Source organism: Colossoma macropomum, unplaced genomic scaffold (genome assembly GCF_904425465.1).
Source record: "Colossoma macropomum unplaced genomic scaffold, Colossoma_macropomum, whole genome shotgun sequence".
Classification (NCBI taxonomy): Eukaryota; Metazoa; Chordata; class Actinopteri; order Characiformes; family Serrasalmidae; genus Colossoma; species Colossoma macropomum.
In genome coordinates this window covers 28,663,445-28,683,186 of record NW_023494795.1, presented here as the reverse complement: position 1 = coordinate 28,683,186, position 19,742 = coordinate 28,663,445, and the positions used below count along the sequence as shown (strand labels likewise).

At 37.0% G+C, this 19,742-nt stretch overlaps 1 protein-coding gene across 5 annotated transcripts in view; it reads left to right on the top strand.

Moving 5' to 3' along the window:
- The window catches only part of trdn (triadin), an 86,920-nt gene extending 75,044 nt beyond the window's left edge, over positions 1-11,876 (top strand). For all 5 annotated transcript variants that reach the window (XM_036582116.1, XM_036582115.1, XM_036582114.1 and 2 more), the window contains 7 exons: positions 54-95; positions 2,158-2,214; positions 3,954-3,983; positions 4,506-4,550; positions 4,638-4,667; positions 8,984-9,019; positions 11,467-11,876. In XM_036582116.1, the coding sequence (XP_036438009.1) occupies positions 54-95; positions 2,158-2,214; positions 3,954-3,983; positions 4,506-4,550; positions 4,638-4,667; positions 8,984-9,019; positions 11,467-11,636 (410 nt within the window). In that variant the 3' untranslated portion in view covers positions 11,637-11,876. The remainder of the gene's footprint in view (positions 1-53; positions 96-2,157; positions 2,215-3,953; positions 3,984-4,505; positions 4,551-4,637; positions 4,668-8,983; positions 9,020-11,466) is intronic.
- Positions 11,877-19,742: the final 7,866 nt, after the last annotated feature.

Genomic DNA, 19,742 nt, shown 5'->3' with positions numbered 1-19,742 from the left:
AGTCATTCAGGCTCACTAACTTTCTGTTCTTTTAATTATCTCATTATAAACAGAGGAGAGGAAAGCAACCAAGCATGTGAAGCCCACTGTTGAGGGTAAGTAGAGATGCTGTATGATTTTGTTATCATTTTTTGTAAGAGAAAGATTATGCATTAACTTTCCTTGTTCATAGACTTTACTAACTTTAAAGTATACTTCAAAGTATAGTTTGCTGTAGCTGAAGTGGAAAATGTTCTTAATTAGTTCATGTTTCTAAAGTAAATGTGAGAAGTGCCTGTCACGAGCCTGAGCAACATGCTGTTATAGTTTCTGAACTCATTTATAATTATGTCTTTTCAGCTGATCTTTGGAGTTTATCACATCTTTGAAAACTATGTTAGAGACAGAAAAATCAGGGCTAAAACTGCACAGGGTATGACAACTTGGTCATGGTACCACTTTATAGTAAGACTACACTCTTAAAATAATGGTTCTTCAAAGGTTCTTTAGTAAAGAAAATGGTCCTATATAGAGCCATGAACACTCAAAGTACCCTTTGCGTGATTAAATGGTTCTATGCATTGTGAAATGGGTCTTCAGATTGATGGAGAATATGTTGTGTATAGTTTCTATATAGTACCAAAAAGCGTTCTTCTATTCTGATTCTGAAATTTTAAATGAATATAGTCTGAGGGTCACTGCCTTGTGTGGAGCATTACAGTGCTGTACACAACAAAGGAAACTATTTTAAAAGTGTTGTATATAGTTTCCACTTTTGCGACTACAAAAGGTCTATAACTAAAGAATACATGTTTTACAAACATCTGTTAGCAGTTATAACTTCACACATGCGTTATCTACTTACTTACCAAAAAGATATTTTGTAAGCATATATACACTGTTAGAAATAAAGGTTTTGTGCAGGTACATTTTTCATTCATCAAGGTACAAACAATGTAAATGTGCTTTCAAAGGTACAACACTGATTTCTAAGGTCCACCTGTGTACCTTAAATAAGTTTTTCCCAGGTGAGAAGTATGTACTTATACCTTTCATAACCTAGTAAATAAAATAAAACAATAGAATAAAAAGCCTGGAGACGAGACGGGGTGTGTGGAGTCAGTACAACTTAGAAAATATAATTTCAATGGATTAAGGAACAATTACGTTCCCTGACTAAAGGTACTGAGATTGCACCCTTGAGGGGACAAGAGGGGGACTGCCCCAGTGACAGTTTACTACTTTTTTCCTGAGAGTGTACATACTGGACAAAATATAAGTTAATGTCACTATTAGAAAGTTATGCATTTCAGTAATATGCTGCAATGATTTGTACACATGTTGTGCAACTCATTCATTATTAGTGAAAGGGGTACACAATGCACAGTCTTCTGTAATTTATAAACATTTGGACATTTTCAAATTCTAGTAAAGTGTTATTTGTTCACAGCTATTAATAGTAAGTTAATGGTTTATCAAACAAAGTTATTACAGAGTATTACCAGTAAGTTTATTTGAGATTACTTAGCAAGTAATCAGCATGATTTGAGGCATTTGTGTGAGGATTTATGTGGTTTACATGATGCACATTGGTGCAGTATTAGCCTCTTTGTTAGTTACATTACCCTTTAGCTCCTAGTTTCAAACTAAAGAAGCAAACTTCAAATAGCAAACATGTCTTGGCAGATCGACTACATTTAGGGTAAGTAGGGAATTGTGTGCACTTTGATTTTTGGCCAAATCATCACTTTAAATGAACTTGATCCAAAATTCTCATTTTCAGTGAAATGCAGTCTATACAAAGAAGAGCAATTCAATCAATATCTTGAAGAACTTGGGCTTGAAGCCATTCAGTTAAAGGCCTCAAGTCGTTGGCAGCCTTAAATTTCATTAAATCTCACTAAACTTTCAGTTCATGTTAGTTTTTATATAAAGTTTTGAAAACAAACTTCCACATATGTTTATTGTCATTAAATGTAATTCAGTGCAAAATCACATTAGTGCTTAGTGTGTGAAGAGGATGACAGAAAATCAACACCTTGTTGTTCGCTGTCACATCATATAAGGCTGATGAAACAAATACAGTGTGATGCTTCTTGGTAACAGTGTTTTTTTTCCTGTGTGTTTTATACTGTGTTAATAACATAAGAGTAATATCTTTGGTTGTTTTTTTGGCAGATAAAAAGAAGACTGCTCCAGCAAAGATTAAACAAGCTGCTAAAGCAAAAGCTCCAGGTATGTATTCATGCTTCAGGTATTACGCAATTTCCTTCTTACTCAAAATGTAGTCGATCAGCCAGGACATGTTTTGTGTCCAAAGTTTGCTTCTATAGTTTCATGCTAGTGATGCTAATGCTGCTAACATGTGATAAAAACTTATTATATCACATGTTGTCAAAGTTCTGGCTTCAAGTGGCTGCTAAATCTGTTATTAGCGATGTAATGCACTTTTCTCTGCTTTTGTAGATAACACTATGTCATGCTAAATAAGTCTATTTGAGATTACTTACAGGGGAATATTTCTGCTTAATTCAGTAGTTAAGATGTAAATAAAGTCATTCGGAGTAGATTGATGTGAAATGGTTCATTGTAGAGAAACTTAGCGACTCTGATTTCTTTATAGTGGTGGTGATAGGAACCTGGGGTCACAATGACCACAGCGCAAAAGTAGCCATTTAAATAACTATCCAAAACCACCAGTGAACCTACACATGTCTTCTGAGTTTTTAAAAATAATGTCAATAATGATAAAATAGTGCTAAATTTGAAACAAAAAGTTTTCTTTGGGTGCTATTTTGTCTCAAAATGAACTATGTGTATGGAATTAACTGAACTGATTTAAAAATATATATTGCTGCTGTCAGAAAAAAACCTTGTATCTCAATTTTTGTCATTTTTCAGTTTTTGACATAATTTGAAAATGCCTATTGTCCTTTACATTATATGTAAATTTCATGATGAATGGGCCAAAAGAAATGGCCCCAAATGACTTGGAAAAAAGTTGGGTTCCATTGAATTACATTAAAAGTAAAGTAGGTTCTTTCCTTTTCCTGTAAAGTTATCATTTTGGAGATACAAGGTTTTCTTCTGACAACAGCGATATGTTTTTGAAAAGTGTTTTCCGTCTTAAAATTACCATAAAACAATCTCTCAGCCTTCAGGCAGTGTATCTATAAGCATTCCGTTTTATAGCTCTCTGGTAGATAGCTTCTAGACACATTTAAATCTTCAGATGTCTGGTTCCTATCACCATCATTGTGAACAAGTTTTTTTACAACAGAGTATTTCACATAAAACCACTCTGAGTGATTTTGTTTACATCTTAATTATTTGATTATGCAAATATTTTAAAGAATCCTCTTTGACAACAACTTTGACATGACTGATGATTTAGGTATGCAGTTTGCTAATCAGTGGTCATAAACTTAAACATAAACTAACAGTACTTGTTAGCCATATAAGCACCTCCAGTACAAAACTAAAGAAGCAAACTTTGGACTGCAAAAATGTCTTGGCTACATTGTGCAAATTTGATCTGTTAGCCAGAAACTGATGAAAAGTAGATGTATGATGCCACTCTTTGCTTTTCAATACTGATATTGAAATCGTGAGTACCAGCCAACATAGATACAATTGCATGCCGCTCATTTTAAAGCTTATTAGTTTCTGAAGAAAACATAGACAAAACATATTAGTGATGAAAAAGACGGGGCCATATCTACTTTCCATCCATCGGTTTTTGGCCAAGAGATCAATTACACAGCTAACAACATGACATCACACACTGTGAGTGGGTGCTATTCCAGGATATGTTTATCACTGTGTTCATTCATTTTTCCATCCAATATTTGATTCAGCATTTTCTACTGATATCAATTCAATACTGATACGCATCAATTACTAATATGCCATCTCTAATGGAAAGTCTAAAGATTTAACAATGCTTACTTTTGTATTCCCTTTGATCTCTTTAGCAAAAGAACCTAAAACCGCAGCTGTAACAGGTGAGTAAACTGTCAAGTTCAATAGATTCATTTGTGAGATATTGATTCAATATATTGTAGTTTATATATTATGCACCACTGGATAAATGCTGTTAGGATGTACGCTCCATAAAACTATATTGTTTATCTTATTCCACAAGTGATCATATGGCAACAGCTGCAATCATTCAAATCCTTGTTAAACTCTTAACTCCAATTGACACAAGAAAATTGGATCTGTCAAGCCACGTAACTTTAGAATAAAAGCCTGACAGACATTCTGTACTCTTATGACAGCAATGATGAAATGAGCGTCGCTTTGATTGCCTGTTACATCACTCTGTAATTACAGACTACTGTGTATTCCTGGCACAAAGGGACAAAAAAAGAAAAAAAGAGCAGAAATCACTCACTTTTGAAGGTTGATTTGATGGTCTTGCTTACGTGATTTTGCAGAGGTGTCAGATAGTGTTGGAGTAATGCCACTGGATGAACTGAAGCAGCAAAGGTCATGTTTCATGCCATATTCCCTTTTATTCACAGGTAAAGCCGCTGCAGAAGAGAGAAAAGCTGCCAAGGACACAGAAGGTATGTAGAAACTTTAGTTATTCAACCTTTGATATGAATCAGCTCTGAAGCAGTTTTCAAAAATTCTTTCCTTAAATTGCTTCCTAGAAAAACCGGCAGAGCCACCTGCACCAGCAAGTAAGTACAGCCTTGTGTCTTCCAAAAGATAAAGAATGGCAATGGGTTTAGGTTTGATGTGCCACATGATGGTGAAAAACCTAACCACATCTCAGTCCATCTCAAGATGCTCAAAATGGATGCACATACAATATTAATTCTGTGTATTTAAACTAGGGCCTGACCGATATATCGTTTTGCCAATGAAATTGTCCAAAAATAAGATTCCATAGATTTGTTGTTGATTAAAATTTCTTCTGTAAAGCGCCAATAATGTCTGTTTAAATGTTGTATAAGAGAAATACAGGAGTTCAAGTCTTCATATATTAATATCACATGTACATGCCCCGAAAGAAGAGGTTTAGGTGTCATGTTCAAAATCAACATTATCCTGATGTAGTTTTGATGAGAATAGTAGATTGTTCATTTACATCCTCAGAAGACTCGCCCTGTCACTAAGTTTTGACTAAGTTCTCTTTGAATACTCTTTAAATGCACTAGTAGTCATCAGATTCCTTCGTGTAGTTGTTCTTCCACATTGCATGCAATTACACATTTACACCAGAATTTACACAGTGCAGCTTTAAGTAAAACTAGTTTATCTTAAAAAAGGCTTTTATTCTCAACAAAACAACATTTTTAACAGCTATTAATATTTTCGGTTATCAGACTAGTATCTGTATCAGTGATAAAGTTTTCATATCAGTTGGGCTCTAATTTAAATCACAAATGCATATTTCATGTCTTATTACCATAAGAGTTCAAAGATATCTTACATACTTGCCATTTGTAGAACATGGGAAAACTACCAAAACCACCAGGCATCACTAAGGTACCATCTCCATTTACCGATCTCAATCAATTAACATCACTGTGTTCAAAAAACTGGATCCAACTATTTCACTAAACACACACTCACTGTCCACTTTATCAAAAACCCCTACATTGCACGTCCACTGACTGTCCACTTTATGATGTCCACCCACCTTATCAGTTCAACCTTTGCCGTTATTATATCTTTTCCTTTTCAGGAGTCTTGCTTTCAGATTTTTAAAGAAATCTGCAGGAATGTTTTTCTATACCAAAGTTCAGTCTTAGAAGTTGGTTGCATTTTTGGTTCTCACAATTCCAAGTAATCCCAATTTAGGTTAATAATTCAATAAAATCTCACTCTGCATCTCAGAAGTCCAGATTTTGGTGTTCTAGCACAAATTTTCTTTTGTGTTTTTCCTTTTTTAGTAAGGGCTTCTTGACAGCTGCACATCCTTTCAGACCCATAGCACTGAGTTGTCTTCTCACAGTGGAAGCATGGACAGAAACACCTGTGGATTTTTTCAGATCTGAAGCAAGAGCTCGATTTTCTCATCTCTCTCAAATACGAAAGCTTTTAATACTGTTTGTCCAATCAGGTCTTGCACGGTTGTTAGGAGTCCCATTTTCTCTGTATCTTTTAATCATTTGTGAACTGCAGTTTTGGAAGCTTCTGTTTTTTACTTGTTTTTCTTTGACTTTCTCCTTCCGGTAAAGCTTTGTTTGGAGTGGTCCTTTGTAGATGATTAATAAACTCTTAACAGATTATCAGTAACACATCAACAACTTATCAGTAAAGTAGCAGTAGTGAAGCATCTGAATATATTGAGATAAATATCTTGCAGATGTTCTGTTCATACATTACTTACATTACATAGATGTATTGTTGATATGTTACTTCCATCATGCAAAACCTAACCTTACCCAACCTTACCCTAATCCTAACCCTAACCTTAACCTCAACCCAAAATTTAATCCTGTCATATGTATTTTTTGCTGAGAGTCCATTGAGTGTTTGTTTCGTCTAAAAGGACCACTCAAAATAAAGTGTCACCTCCTTCCTCATGCAAGTGGAATCTTACATCTAATTTCCTAAGAAATATGCTCTGATAAATCATTAACACTGACTAAAAATTAAATAAAAGAAGGGTGCTCTCTGATTTTGCACAGTACTCTAGGTGTATAATTATAGACAGTAGCCCATCTGTTGCTGTACAATGCATCTGCCCCCCTCTACCCCATTCATCATGGACAGTTTCTGACCGCCATTGTTGACCAAATATTATTTCCATGTGCCCAGCTGAGAGTAACTCTGTGATCAGAACTTGACCACTGATGAATGGCTAGAGGATGGCTAACACAAACCGTACATCACCAGGCTACAATTTTGAACTGTACACCAACAAGGTGGAGCTTCACGACAGGGGTTTCTAATAAAGTGGCCAGTAACAGTATGCTGTTGTATTCCCAGAAAAGCATTAAGAAAAATAAAAACTCTATTTTTGAAGCGTTATCAATAAACTGCACTTTAAAATGTTAACACACTGCAAGCACAGCGTGGTTGACAGTATGTGACGGCAAGAAAACACACTCTGCCAGTCCTGTCATTTTCAATCACCACCCACTTCCTGTAGATCACAGAGCGCTGCTGATTTTGGATTTATTTGGGTTTGGTTTAGATGGTCTGATCACTGCAAGAATGCACAGTTGGTTATTCAGCCTCATGCTCTGTGAACAGCGGTCTAGTGCTCAGGCTTACCTGGACTGAAGCCCAGCAGCCTTAATTAATTCAGGGCCTCTGATTGGTGGAATTTTATTTATTTGCCCTCCACCATTTTTGTTTTTTGTGAGTGCTGGCATTGTGTTATGGCCAGTCAAATCTTTACAATCTTCACTAGGCTCTGCCTTCTTTTCTTTTTAGGCCTCCAATCACTCCATAGCAACCATCGCAATCCATCATTGTCACAAGCCTTCAGTTTGTTATCGGTGCACCAGTGGTTGAATTTAAAACTCTGGGTTAGGTCTACATCATCAAGTTATCAGCCTCTGGGCACCAATGTTTGTCAGCAACCTTTTTTGGGTGGTCAGTGACTTTTTATGACAGCAGGTTACACGAGGCCTATACAGCACCATGATGGCAGCACACTCACTGCAGTGTTGGGCACGTCACCGCTACATGTGTATAATTTTTCCTATTGAGACAAAGCTTGATTACACACACATTAATGAGAGCACAGGTTCCCAAGCGACACATTTACCCCATTGGACAGATAAAAATACACATAAAGAAAAAAATACCAAATTTAAAAACACAAACCATCAAGTATCCTAGCCAAAGCATGCTTCTATGGTGACCAAGAAAACTCTTAGATAGAACTGCTGGTCAGAAATGCAAAGCAAAACCCCCATATGACAGCAGATGACTTTCAGGAAGGTTTAGCCGACACATGAGTGGTGGTGCACCATTCTACTTGCACAAACATGATTTGCATGGTAGAGTCATAAAAGTCAGTATCAGAAGTATGCATGTAGTAGCCACAATATCTAAATAACCAAAGGCATTTTAGAAACCGATAAGGTAAAAATGGAACTCTTTGGCCACAATCACCAAAGATATGTTTGGAGAAAAAAGGAGCAGCATTTGATGAAAAGAACACCTTGCCAGCTGTTAAGCATGGGGGTGTATCTATTATGCTTTGGTTGTTTGGCAGCTAGTGGCACAGAAACACTGCACAGGTGAATTTAGAAGAAGAATGGATTCCACTAAATATCAGCAAATGTGACACAGTCAAGAAATTATAGCTGAAAGGAGACTGGCTTCTACAACTGGACAATGATCCAAAATATCTAGAAATCCACCATGAACTACTTCAAGAAAGGCAAGTTGAAGCTTTAGAAAAGGCCCCCACAGTCCCTGGACTTGAGCATCATTAGAAATTTGTGGGTAGATCTTAAGCAAGGTCCAGGATTAAGAATCACTGGTTCAAGCAAGCACCTTATATTAATATTCAGACTGTAGTGGTTGACCACTGTGGTTATTTTTTTGATGATGCCCAAAGTGCTGGATTATACTGAGCATGCCCTCCAGCTAAACTGTGACTTAAGATGCTGATGATTTTATCAGACTTTGCTTACACTTTCCACTAAATAGCATCTCTATTCACTCTTCTCATAATTCTCAGCATTCTCTCCTCAGCCTTGTCTTTTGAGCTGCTTGTTTACAAATCACTGGATGCTTAACATTATTTCCAAACCCTGTTTATCCTCCCATTATAGCACCTTCTGAACATCAGTATTGAAATTCAAGGTTACCTCTATCCTCCTGGTCTGGTGTGTGTAAATATGCTTTTTCATGTCACCCCACACACTCCTTCAGGGTTAAATATCAGGTCCACAGATTACCTCTAACTGAAACCGCTGTGGTTACTGATACAGCGACCTGACCTTTAGTGTATTTTGCACTGTTTACTGTATTTTACTTGCCTGTTCCTAATATGACTCCATGCTTCTCTTTATGTGTTAATTAGAAACTGAAGAAAATGTCACGGAGGGCAAGAAGCCAGGTAAGCCCTCTGCTGCTTTCAGTACAGTTAAAATCTTTGACACTGCACATCATTTAAAGCCACTAGAACCACATACAGAAACTTCACAAAAGTTCACAAAAAATGCAACAAGTATATAATATTTTTTTTTATTGTTATTTAATAATTTATTTCTAAAGCAAACATTTTAAAGTGAAATAAATATTTCTGGAAAAATGTATAGTATACAGTATATTGTATGAGTAAATAATCTATAGTACGTAGAACTGAACATTATTTTTGGCCACCGTGCAAATCAATATTTGAATTTGTCAATATATTATCAATATCGATATATTAATTTGAAACATTTAAACAGTTGTATACAACTGTTTGGGCACTCATGGTCAAACTGCATGCACAATCACCATCATACATACACATATACACTCAACAATCACTTTATTAGGAACACTTCCTTGTTTCTACTCTCATTGTCCATTTTATCAGCTCCACTTACTATATAGGTGCACTTTGTAGTTCTACAATTACAGACTGTAGTCCATCTGTTTCTCTGTATACTTTGTTAGCCCCCTTTCACCCTGTTTTTCAATGGTCAGGACCCCCACAGGACCACCACAGAGCAGGTACTATTTGGGTGGTGGATCATTCTCAGCACTGCAGTAACACTGACGTGGTGGTGGTGTGTTAGTGTGTGTTACGCTGGTATGAGTGAATCAGAAACAGCAGTGCTGCTGGAGCTTGTAAACACTGTGTACACTCACCGTCCACTCTATTAGACACTCCTACGTTGTTGGTCCTTGTAGATGTAAAATCAGAGACGATAGCTCATCTGCTGCTGCACAGTTTGTGTTGGTCATCCTCTAGTCCTTCATCAGTGTCACAGGACGCTGTTGGCTGGATATTTTTGGTTGGTGGACTATTCTCAGTCCAGCAGTGACACTGAGGTGTTTAAAAACTCCAGCAGCACTGCTGTGTCTGATCTACTCAGACCTGCCCACCACATCAGTGTTACTGCAGTGCTGAGAATGATCCACCACCCAAATAACACCTGCTCTGTGGTGGCCATGTGGGGGTCCTGATCACTGAAGAACAGGGTAAATGGGGGCTTACAAAGTATGCAGAGAAACAGATGGACTACAGTGTGTAATTTTAGAACCACAAACTGCTTCTATGTGGTAAACGGAGCTGATAAAATAGACAAAGAGTGTCTATACAAGGAGGAACGTTCATTTTACATGTGTAATTTCATAAGGGATCAATCACCAATTTGTATTCTCCTCAAAGCCTATTTAATTTGGGAAATCTTCAGTTTGCTTCAGATTTCCTTTTCATTGACATTGGAATGCTGGATATGGTTACATTGAGTCTTTAGTTCTTTGACAGCTTACTTGAGTTCATTTGTCAACTGTCAAATGCAAAATCCACTGACCCTGAGTGAGAAGTGATTTGATGAAAGATTAACCCGCATTTATGTTCACTGACTCTAAATCAATTAAATAACTCACTGATGCATATTAGAGCTGAATACTTGTCAAACATCTTTCATTCAGGGCCATGTGGGTAATTACTCTGATTTCAGGGTCTTTAGATGAAAATAATTATGTAAATAATTTATTGAAGTAGTTCCAACCGAGGTGCCTAATGCACAGAACATCTGCTATGTCATTTAAATATTACCAGAAACACTGATCTTTAACAGGATGTGAAAGGATGTCAGTGCCCCCCACTACAATAACCACTGAATATTACCTTGAAAATGCATTGATCATGGCATGCAAAATCAATGCCAAATGACTTTGCAATGCTACATCCATGAATACATTAACTTATTGCAACAGTTGCTAGGTCAGACAAGCTTTACAGAACATTGACAAAAATCCCTTTTAGCCTGAACATTTTAGCACACAAATAAATGTCAAGTAGTGCTTTCCTGGCATCCACCAAACCCAGATTTGTCCCTCAGATTACCAGACAGTGAACCGTGATTCATCACTCCAGAGACCATGTTTCCACTGCACTAGAGATATGGCTGAGCTGTTGTTGCTCCTAGATGATTCCATTTCACAATAATGGCACTTACAGTTGACAGGGGCAGATCTAGCAAAGATCTGGAATCCTATAACAGTGCCAGTGAAGTCAGTGAGCTCTTCAGTACGATTCATTCCACTGCCAGTGTTATGGAGGTTGCAGTGTTATGGCTATGTGCTTGATTTTATGCAACTGCAACTGCATAAAATCAAGTGTAAACTCAATAATTACGATGGGTGTCATACTTTCGGCCATATAGTGTATGTGCTGAATTGTGTGCTATAATTTCTCATTTGTTTTATTTATTTATTTTTTTTGGCTATGTTCTGTAAAGATTGATCAAGAAACAAGAACATGGAAATATTGATATTTGAACCAAATCAGGATTGTTTTGGAAACTCTGGTAATAAATAATAATTGTTTTCTCTGTTCAACAGGAAAGATCCCATACTTTCAGTGTGTGTTAGTGGGTGGAAAAGCCAGCCAGTATCCATTACGCCCATTGTCTCCTGCTATGACTCCTGCTATTAACCCGGCCATGATGAGAGCCATGATGGAGCAGAGAGCCAGTGTGCTGGAGCAGAAGGCCAAGGCAGCGGGACAGTAACCCACCCGACTGTTCCAAGCTGAGAAAACCTTCCTGAGCTGCTCTTGAGCTGCTGCAACCCATTTAAAAATGGTATATACAGTTGTATGTAAAAGTTTGAACACCACTGGTCAAATATTTTCACTTGAGAAAATCAGCAAACAAGTTAGCATATCCTCTACAGAGAACACACTTCAATATGGCATTTCTTCTGGAAGTGTTAGTTGATTTCTATTTATTTGCACATTTGAACGTATGGTACTGAAACATAACATTTAAAATGTGCCATAATTGTGCACAGACAAAATGTTATTTTTTTCCCAATATGTTCAGTTCAGCAAATAAACAGTAGTTGTGCATTAAATTGTGCGGAAGTGGGTTCTCTGTAGAGAATGTGTTCATTTATTATTTTTGCATTACTTTTACCAGGGGTATCAAAACTTCTGCATACAACTATATTGCAATGTATTGTTTATATATTCCAAAATCTATGCTGTCAAAACAAATCCTTGGATCTCAAAAATGACAAATTTATGGGGAAAGAAAAAACATTCTTAACTTTTAACATGTCACAGTAATTAGACTTAATTCAAAGTAATTTTGGACCTTTTCTATTAGTCCATTCATCATTACATCTTCCCACAATGTAAAAGGCAGCTGGTATTTTCAAGTTAAGTCAAAAAAAAGGACAGAAAAAGGCAAAGAAGATCTTGTAGTGATATACCGCAATACATTTTCAATATATTAAATTTTTAAATGGGAAGCCTCCACACAGCTCTCCACTGAAACAGACACAAAAACTAAACACCTCAGACAGACCTCTAGTGTTTTTCTATTTATTTATCCATGAGTCTGTGGGTTTAGAGCTAAGAGTCTATTGCTTTATGAATGGCTTTAGCAGTTAACCCAAGCTCACTGTTACAGAAACGTGTATTTCATGCTGATCACCAACAATGCAGTACTTGTGAGAGGAGCACGAACAGTCAGAGCCTACACTCTTAAAAATAAAGGTGCCAAGGAGAGTTCTTTGGAGTGATGCCAGAGAAGAACTACCTATGGTTCCCAACCTTTCAAAGGAACCATGTGGAAGCGTGAAGAATATTTTTTCCCGGAGCAGTACATCCAGTAAACAAATATAATAATAATAATAATAATAATAATAACTAATTTGAGCACTTTTTGTTTTAGTTATGAAATCACACAAAATCTCAAAGTGCTTTACACAGGAATATAAGTAAAACATTGTAAAGATAAAAACACAATAATCCAAATAGGAGTGGGCAATATGACAATATGCGTCATTGTTGTGATAAATATGCAGCAATATGCTTTTTCTGAGCAAAATGTGAAAATCATCATTACTTAAAGAACATTGACTTAGTTGGATTTAGTGCAGCACACTATGTGAGAAGTTGAATAAAAATGATTGTACTCATAGTTTTTGATAGTATTTTAATATTGCTTTTTAAACATGGCACTGCAGGAGCATTCTGTGTGTTCTGACTTATTAAACCTCAGAAAAAGTAAATATTGTGATATTTATCATTCATCACGAAAATGTTTTTTGTATAGTTTTGCTATATCGCCCACCAATTGCTGACAGGAGAAACTGAGCCATAAATAAATAAATAAATACATACATATATCTGTATAAGAAAATGAACTTCCACCAACTGAGCTATAAAAGATCTGTATTCATTGCATTTGTGTACCGCATTCACTGAGACGTCCAAGCCAAGAACCCTTTAGGAACCTTTATTTGTAAGAGTGTACTAGAAATATGGGAATTGTAGTAGAGTTATAGAACATGTGAGTTTGCAGCTTTGTTTGAATCTAAAATTTATGTGTTTGAATGTACTATTTAGCTTAGTTTATATGAATGTACAGTATTCAAAAAAATCTGTTTACATTTGGAAGTTTTCTTCTTTTTTCTGCTAAATTATTTCACAGAGATTTAAATGAAGAAAACACAGTGTCTGGTTTAAATATTTATTTATTTATTTGACATTTAATTTATGAGGCTTTGAAGTAACAGTAGTAAATGTGTTTTGGCTATTTTCCAAAAATTCTAGCCATGTGATCATGAGAGGCCTTATCTGCTGGCACAGGCCATTTCCTTTGACTCACCGTAATAAGATTATGCAAAGAGCATCCGTGTTTGGTCACTAATATGCCTTTATCACCATCTGATCTGTGCTTTGAGTGCACTCGTGGTTTACAGCAGGTGGCCTTCTTCTAAAATACATTTGTTACAAAAAGCTTATCTCTCTTAAAACAATAAAGACATTTTTATTCTGCTACACTTGAAACCACAGAGCTTGACTGAAAGAAAATGAGTCACACCCTTAATTTAATGCCCTAATCTGTTGCTGTGAATGCTAATCGTTGATAAGACAGAGGTAAAGTAGTATTTAACATCTGAATGCTCTCGCAGAAGGAACCTCTCGTAGAATTTGCATTGTGGACAATGTCAGTTCAAAATAATAAGAAGTGCAGTGGAGTTTTGACTTTTCTTTGACTTTTTTACTATGACCAATACATATTTCACTACAAAAAGGATATACTGGCAAGACAAAGCATCTTAAATATAGACAATCTCCCTAATATTTCTCACGATGATGTTGAAAGTGTTTTATATGATTTTTTGGTAACACTTTAGTTGAACCCTGATACAGAACACTGACATAGCCATGCTATAAATGTGTCAGTAGTTGTCATGACAGATTTTGATCAGTAATGTAACAGTGTCATGTTACTATTACGTTGCCATAATGTTTGATGTCATGACAGCTTACATCACATTATGACATCTGTCATGACATTTACCGACATGACACTGTTATATTACTGGATGTAATCTATTATGTAATGATTATGTCAGTGTTATGCAGCAGGGTTGAAGTAAAGTGATTTTTCAGTCCAGTTCAAGAAATGTGATCTAATGTAAAGTGTTAAAAGTTAACAAGTACATCTTATTGCACTAGCAGATCTTATTTCCTTCAAGCGTTTCAAAAAAATAAATCATTGATACAATTAATTTAGTTTTATAAAATATGTTAAAAATCCACTGATTTTTCAAAATGTCTGACTAGTAGTTGAGATGTAAACAAAGCCATTCAGCGTGTATTAATATGATGATGGTTCATTGCAAATACACTTTCTGACTCTGATTTCTTTACAGTGGTGGTGATAGAAACCAGGGCTCACAATGTCTACAACACAGATATAGCCATTTTAATTACTATCAAAAACCTCCAGTGAACTTACATATGTCAGAGTTCTTATATGGAGTGTTAATAATGATAAAATAGTACAAAATCTGAAAATATTTCTTCAGGTTTCTTTTTGTTTTAGAATGAACTGTGTATAGATTTAAATTCTTTATTCTTATTCATTTAATTAGTTTTATATGTAATGTTGATGATGGTAGAATAGTAATAAATCTGGAAAACTACAATTTCTTTGGGGATTATTTTGCCTCACAATACCCTGCAATACTTGTCCACCAAAAATGGCTTTTAAAAATACATTTTTGGCCAGAAGTTTTTTTTTTTATTTTTTTTAAATACCTCCAATTCCATCCACTAGGTAAACGTACCCTAATCTCTTAATACTACCCAAGCTAGGAGAATGAAAGCTATTGCATGCTTCCTCCAAGTCCGCTGAAGCCAACCACCACATCTTTTCAAACTTCACTGGATAGCTTAACATGCCTGGAAGAGAACGTTAACTACCTGTTCAATTACCTCAGCTAAAAGATGCTTTCATTGGCTAGCATCATGCTGAGTGATGGGGGAGAGGGAGGACCATCCTACCCACCCAGACAGTGCAAGGCCAATTGTGCTCTCTTGGACTCCCTAGAAGGTTGCAGCATCCCTGGTGATCGAAATCTCCTGGTGACGCGGCCAACAAGTAGCTGGTCGTGCCACTGGAGCGCTTTCAAAACTATTGTGAAACAATCTCTCAGGTATCAGGCACTGTATTCATAACCATTTTATGTCATAACCTTCTGTGAGGGAGCTTTTAGGAGGCATTAAAAGCTTCAGATGTCTGGTTCTTATCACCATCACTGTGAACAATTCTGACTCAGAAGCATGGAGCGTTTTACATCAAACCACCCTGAATGGCTTTGTTGATGATTTGATCATGCAGGAACTTCACCTGTAAGTGTCATATAATAGGTTGGATAATCCTATAATGAAAACATTCTGATATTCTTGTTCACATTTAAGGTGTTTTTTCCTGCCAAAATATCGTTTTTTGCAGTGTTGAAGGTGGTGGTGTGGTGTTACTGTGTTGTTTGCTCACTGACGCCAGCACTGTCATGCTCCTGGAGCGTTTCCCAGTCTGCGGTAAATGCTCCAGGCCTTTAACTTGATTTTCTTCATTGTCTTATTCAAGCATCGATTTGTGTAAGATATCGATCTTTCATTTCTGTATATGAATGGTCACTGGACCTAAAATATGCACATAATGGCATTAGCCTTTGCAGAGACAGTAAGCCGCATGGGCAGATGAGGAAAGAGCAGAAAGCACCGCTTTGCATACAAAGTATATGACTTCATATGCTTACAGCGAGAATGTGCGGTGTATTTTCTGTACAGTTGTACTGCCATATGGTTGAGTTTTTGATCATGACAGACACAGTCAGCTGTAACAGCACGACTGAGCGGAGAGAAGTAGGCCACAGGAATAATCTCACTTTGAAGTTACTGGGTGCTGTTTGCTGCTCATGAACGTTGAGGGTTTCTGTTCGGCAGTTGGTATTCCAGTTATAGTGCTCTGAATTAACAGCAGCACTGGTGAGAAAACTGGAATATGTTTCAGATGATTTGTTTGTTTGTTTGTTTGTTTGTTTTGAAGAAATACCATTGGTAGCATCTGTGTGCAAATGTCCAGTGCTGGGCAAAGGTCAGAGACCACCCTTGATTTATTGAATTTCCTGTCAAAACTGACATAATTAATTAATTAATTATTCATTTTTCATAATCAGGAAAAAAGCTGTAAACACATTTAACCCTTGTGCGGTGTTCATGTTTGGTTACTCAGTGGTCTGGTGGACTCACCGCATTATTGTTTTTTTTAAATCAATACAGCCATAGCAATTTATGTAAAAATCCCAGAATATCACAAGTGGTCCATGTAGTGTTCTCCTTTAGCAGCTGTAGCCGATCAGCAGCCTGTCCATGTTGTGCACTCACACACACACATACACATATACAAACACATACACACACACACACACACACAATAACAGCAGACCATGTATTACGAGAACAGAGCGAAGGGACACAGCACCAGAGCAGGTCCCTCAGACCTGAACACCACAAAAGGGCTAATGAAAAATTACACAGAAGCCTCAACAAGTGAATATAATAAGTTTTTCAGTATTTCATTGCTTTTTCAAAGAAATTCACACACTTTCAAAGTTCAATCTTTGAAGTTTGTTGCATTTTCAGCTTCTCATGATTCCAAGTAATCCTAAATACAAATTTTAACTTGTCAGTCCATAAAACCTTACCCCAGGTTTGGAAGCCCCTCTTTTTTCCCACTCTATTTTACCTTCCCTTCCTCAAGAGATATCTAATCTTCTTACACACACACGCACACACACATTATCTAAGCCGCTTATCCTTCCAGGTCGCGGGGGGTGCTGGAGCCTATCCCAGCGGTCATTGGGCTGAAGGCAGGAACCACCCTGGACAGGTCGCCTGTCCATTGCAGGGCTCTTCAGAAATATCTCCTGAAAAATCAGTGGCTGTTGGCTGGAAATTAAATAAATAAAGGGGGTCTCTGACTTTGGCACAGTACTGTATATTTCATGGATGACAGTTTGATCCAAAACGTAATGTTTATGTGTGCTAAAAATGCATTGAATTTACTTGATTCAGAGATATTACAACACAGTTATTGCCAAGAGTAAGTGAACTGAAAGACAAGATTGTGTTGATATTATTTGAATCACTTTCTTCAGTATGAGATTGAGCAGTAATTATACATGAAACAAAATAAGTGATACAGTTCTTAATAAAAGATGTTTCAACATGTTTAAGTCAGGACACTCACAGTTTCAGTTTAGTATAATGTGAGTGACATTATTTATTTTGACCTCCAACTGTTTGATTTGTTTTTTTGTTTTTTTGTTTTTTTTTGCATGAGTGTTCTGTTTTGTTGTAGATATTTCTGTTACATGGCATGTTGTCACATACTTTTGTCAATAAAGTGGAATAATGCACCCCTCCCAAATTAAAATTGGGTTATATTAGCTTGCTAGTCTGGATATCCACTCTTTATTGCTTTGTTATGTTTTCTGATTTCTGCATGGTCATGCTTTCCTCTCTGTCCTGTTCAATGCAAATGTATTCAGGTCTGTTGAGATTGGCCCCTGGAGCCAGATAGACTGCAGCTGGCCTACATCATTTGAAACAGGCTTCCAGGAATGGTCCAGTAAAGAGTAATCCAGTTTGTACTATTATGTGATGTAATACAGGTATATGGCCCAACTGCTTTGGTCATTCTCAGCTTATTTGTGATGACTTGGGCTGAGAGGCAGGCAGGATGCATAGATTAGTTTTACTGGGGCAGATTCAACACTCACAGTCCTCAAAGCAGGCAGGAGTTAAAACATCAGAAACAGAAACATTGCATGTGAATCCAGGACAAAAATCCAAGATTTCCAAAGCTTCGACAGCTGTCGTAATAGCCGACAGTTGTCATAACAGCCTTATGACATATACCATATAATAATAATAATAATAATTGTAATAATTTTTATCTATATAGCACTTTTCATGCTGGTAGCCACTCAAAGTGCTTTAAAGACAGGTGATATGGACAAAAGTATTGGGACACCTACAACATTACACCTACAGGAGCTTTTATGACATCCCATTCTAAATCCATAGGCGTTACTGTAGAGTTGGTCCCCCCTTTTACAGCTATAACTGCTTTCTACAAGATTTTGGAGTGTGTCTGTGGGAACTTTTGCCCATTCATCCAGGACAGCATGTTGGAAGAGAGGGCCTGGCTCTCAATCTCTGTTCTAGTTCATCCCAAAGGTGTTCGATGGATTTGAGGTCAGGAGTTGTGTATAGCTGCTCGGCCATAGAAACCCATTTTATCCACCTGTTGGCAACGGGTGTGGCTGAGACACCTGAACTTAAGTTAGGAAGTGTGTCCTAATACTTTTTTCTATGTAGTGTATTTAACCCAGGACCACTCTGTGACTGGCTGGCAACATTCCCCATGCCTGTCCTCAAAAGGAGAATAGGAGATCCCAAGGAATAAAAAGAATGGCTCTTCATGGGTACAGACAATGATTCTTTACAGAACCATGAAGTGGTTCTATAGTGTAAACAATAGCGAGAACTTACATTTATCTTATGTTATAGTTATGTTAGAAATGGGCAGGTGTGAAGACGTGCAACTTTGACAAGGGCATCTCCTAAAGGGTAAGGCTTGTGGGGTGCTCCTGGTCAGCAATGGTGGTACCTACAGTCAGTGGTCAGAGAAGGGACAAAGCATGAACCTGTGAACAGTGTGTCAGGCACCAAGGGCTCAGTGTAGCCTAAGGGCAACAAAGTCTATCCTGCCCCCTCATCACATAGTGCACTGCACCTTGCTGCATATGGGGCTGCGTAGCTGCCTAGCTGAAAAAAAATGGAAGAAGGTCACCTGGTTGGATGTGTCGTGTTGGCGAGAACCTCTGTGAAGTACAGTTAGATAAAATATTCAAAGTTTTCTATATTTTGTATTATTGTTTATTTGAATTTGCATTATGAAAATGTCTTATGGTCTTATTTTAATCATTGCTGCTTTTCAGGGGTTTATTAACACTGCCTTTTAAAAAGAGATATATAATTACAAAATACATTATAGAAATAAATGAATTGAAGTATCTACAGGTTTTAATGTTGTTTCAGTTGACTTCAGAGTGGTTTACAATAAGGGAGGGTGTTCTCTTCATGACAGCATTGAAAGATCACAAATATTTCCTGGTTTTGTCCTGTTAGGACTACTCTGATGTGGACCTGTGAGGGGAGCACCATGACATTAGATCATGGCATAAAACCTTTTCCTATAAAAAATACATAAGGAATGTCTCCACACTGAGGATCGAAGCCATGA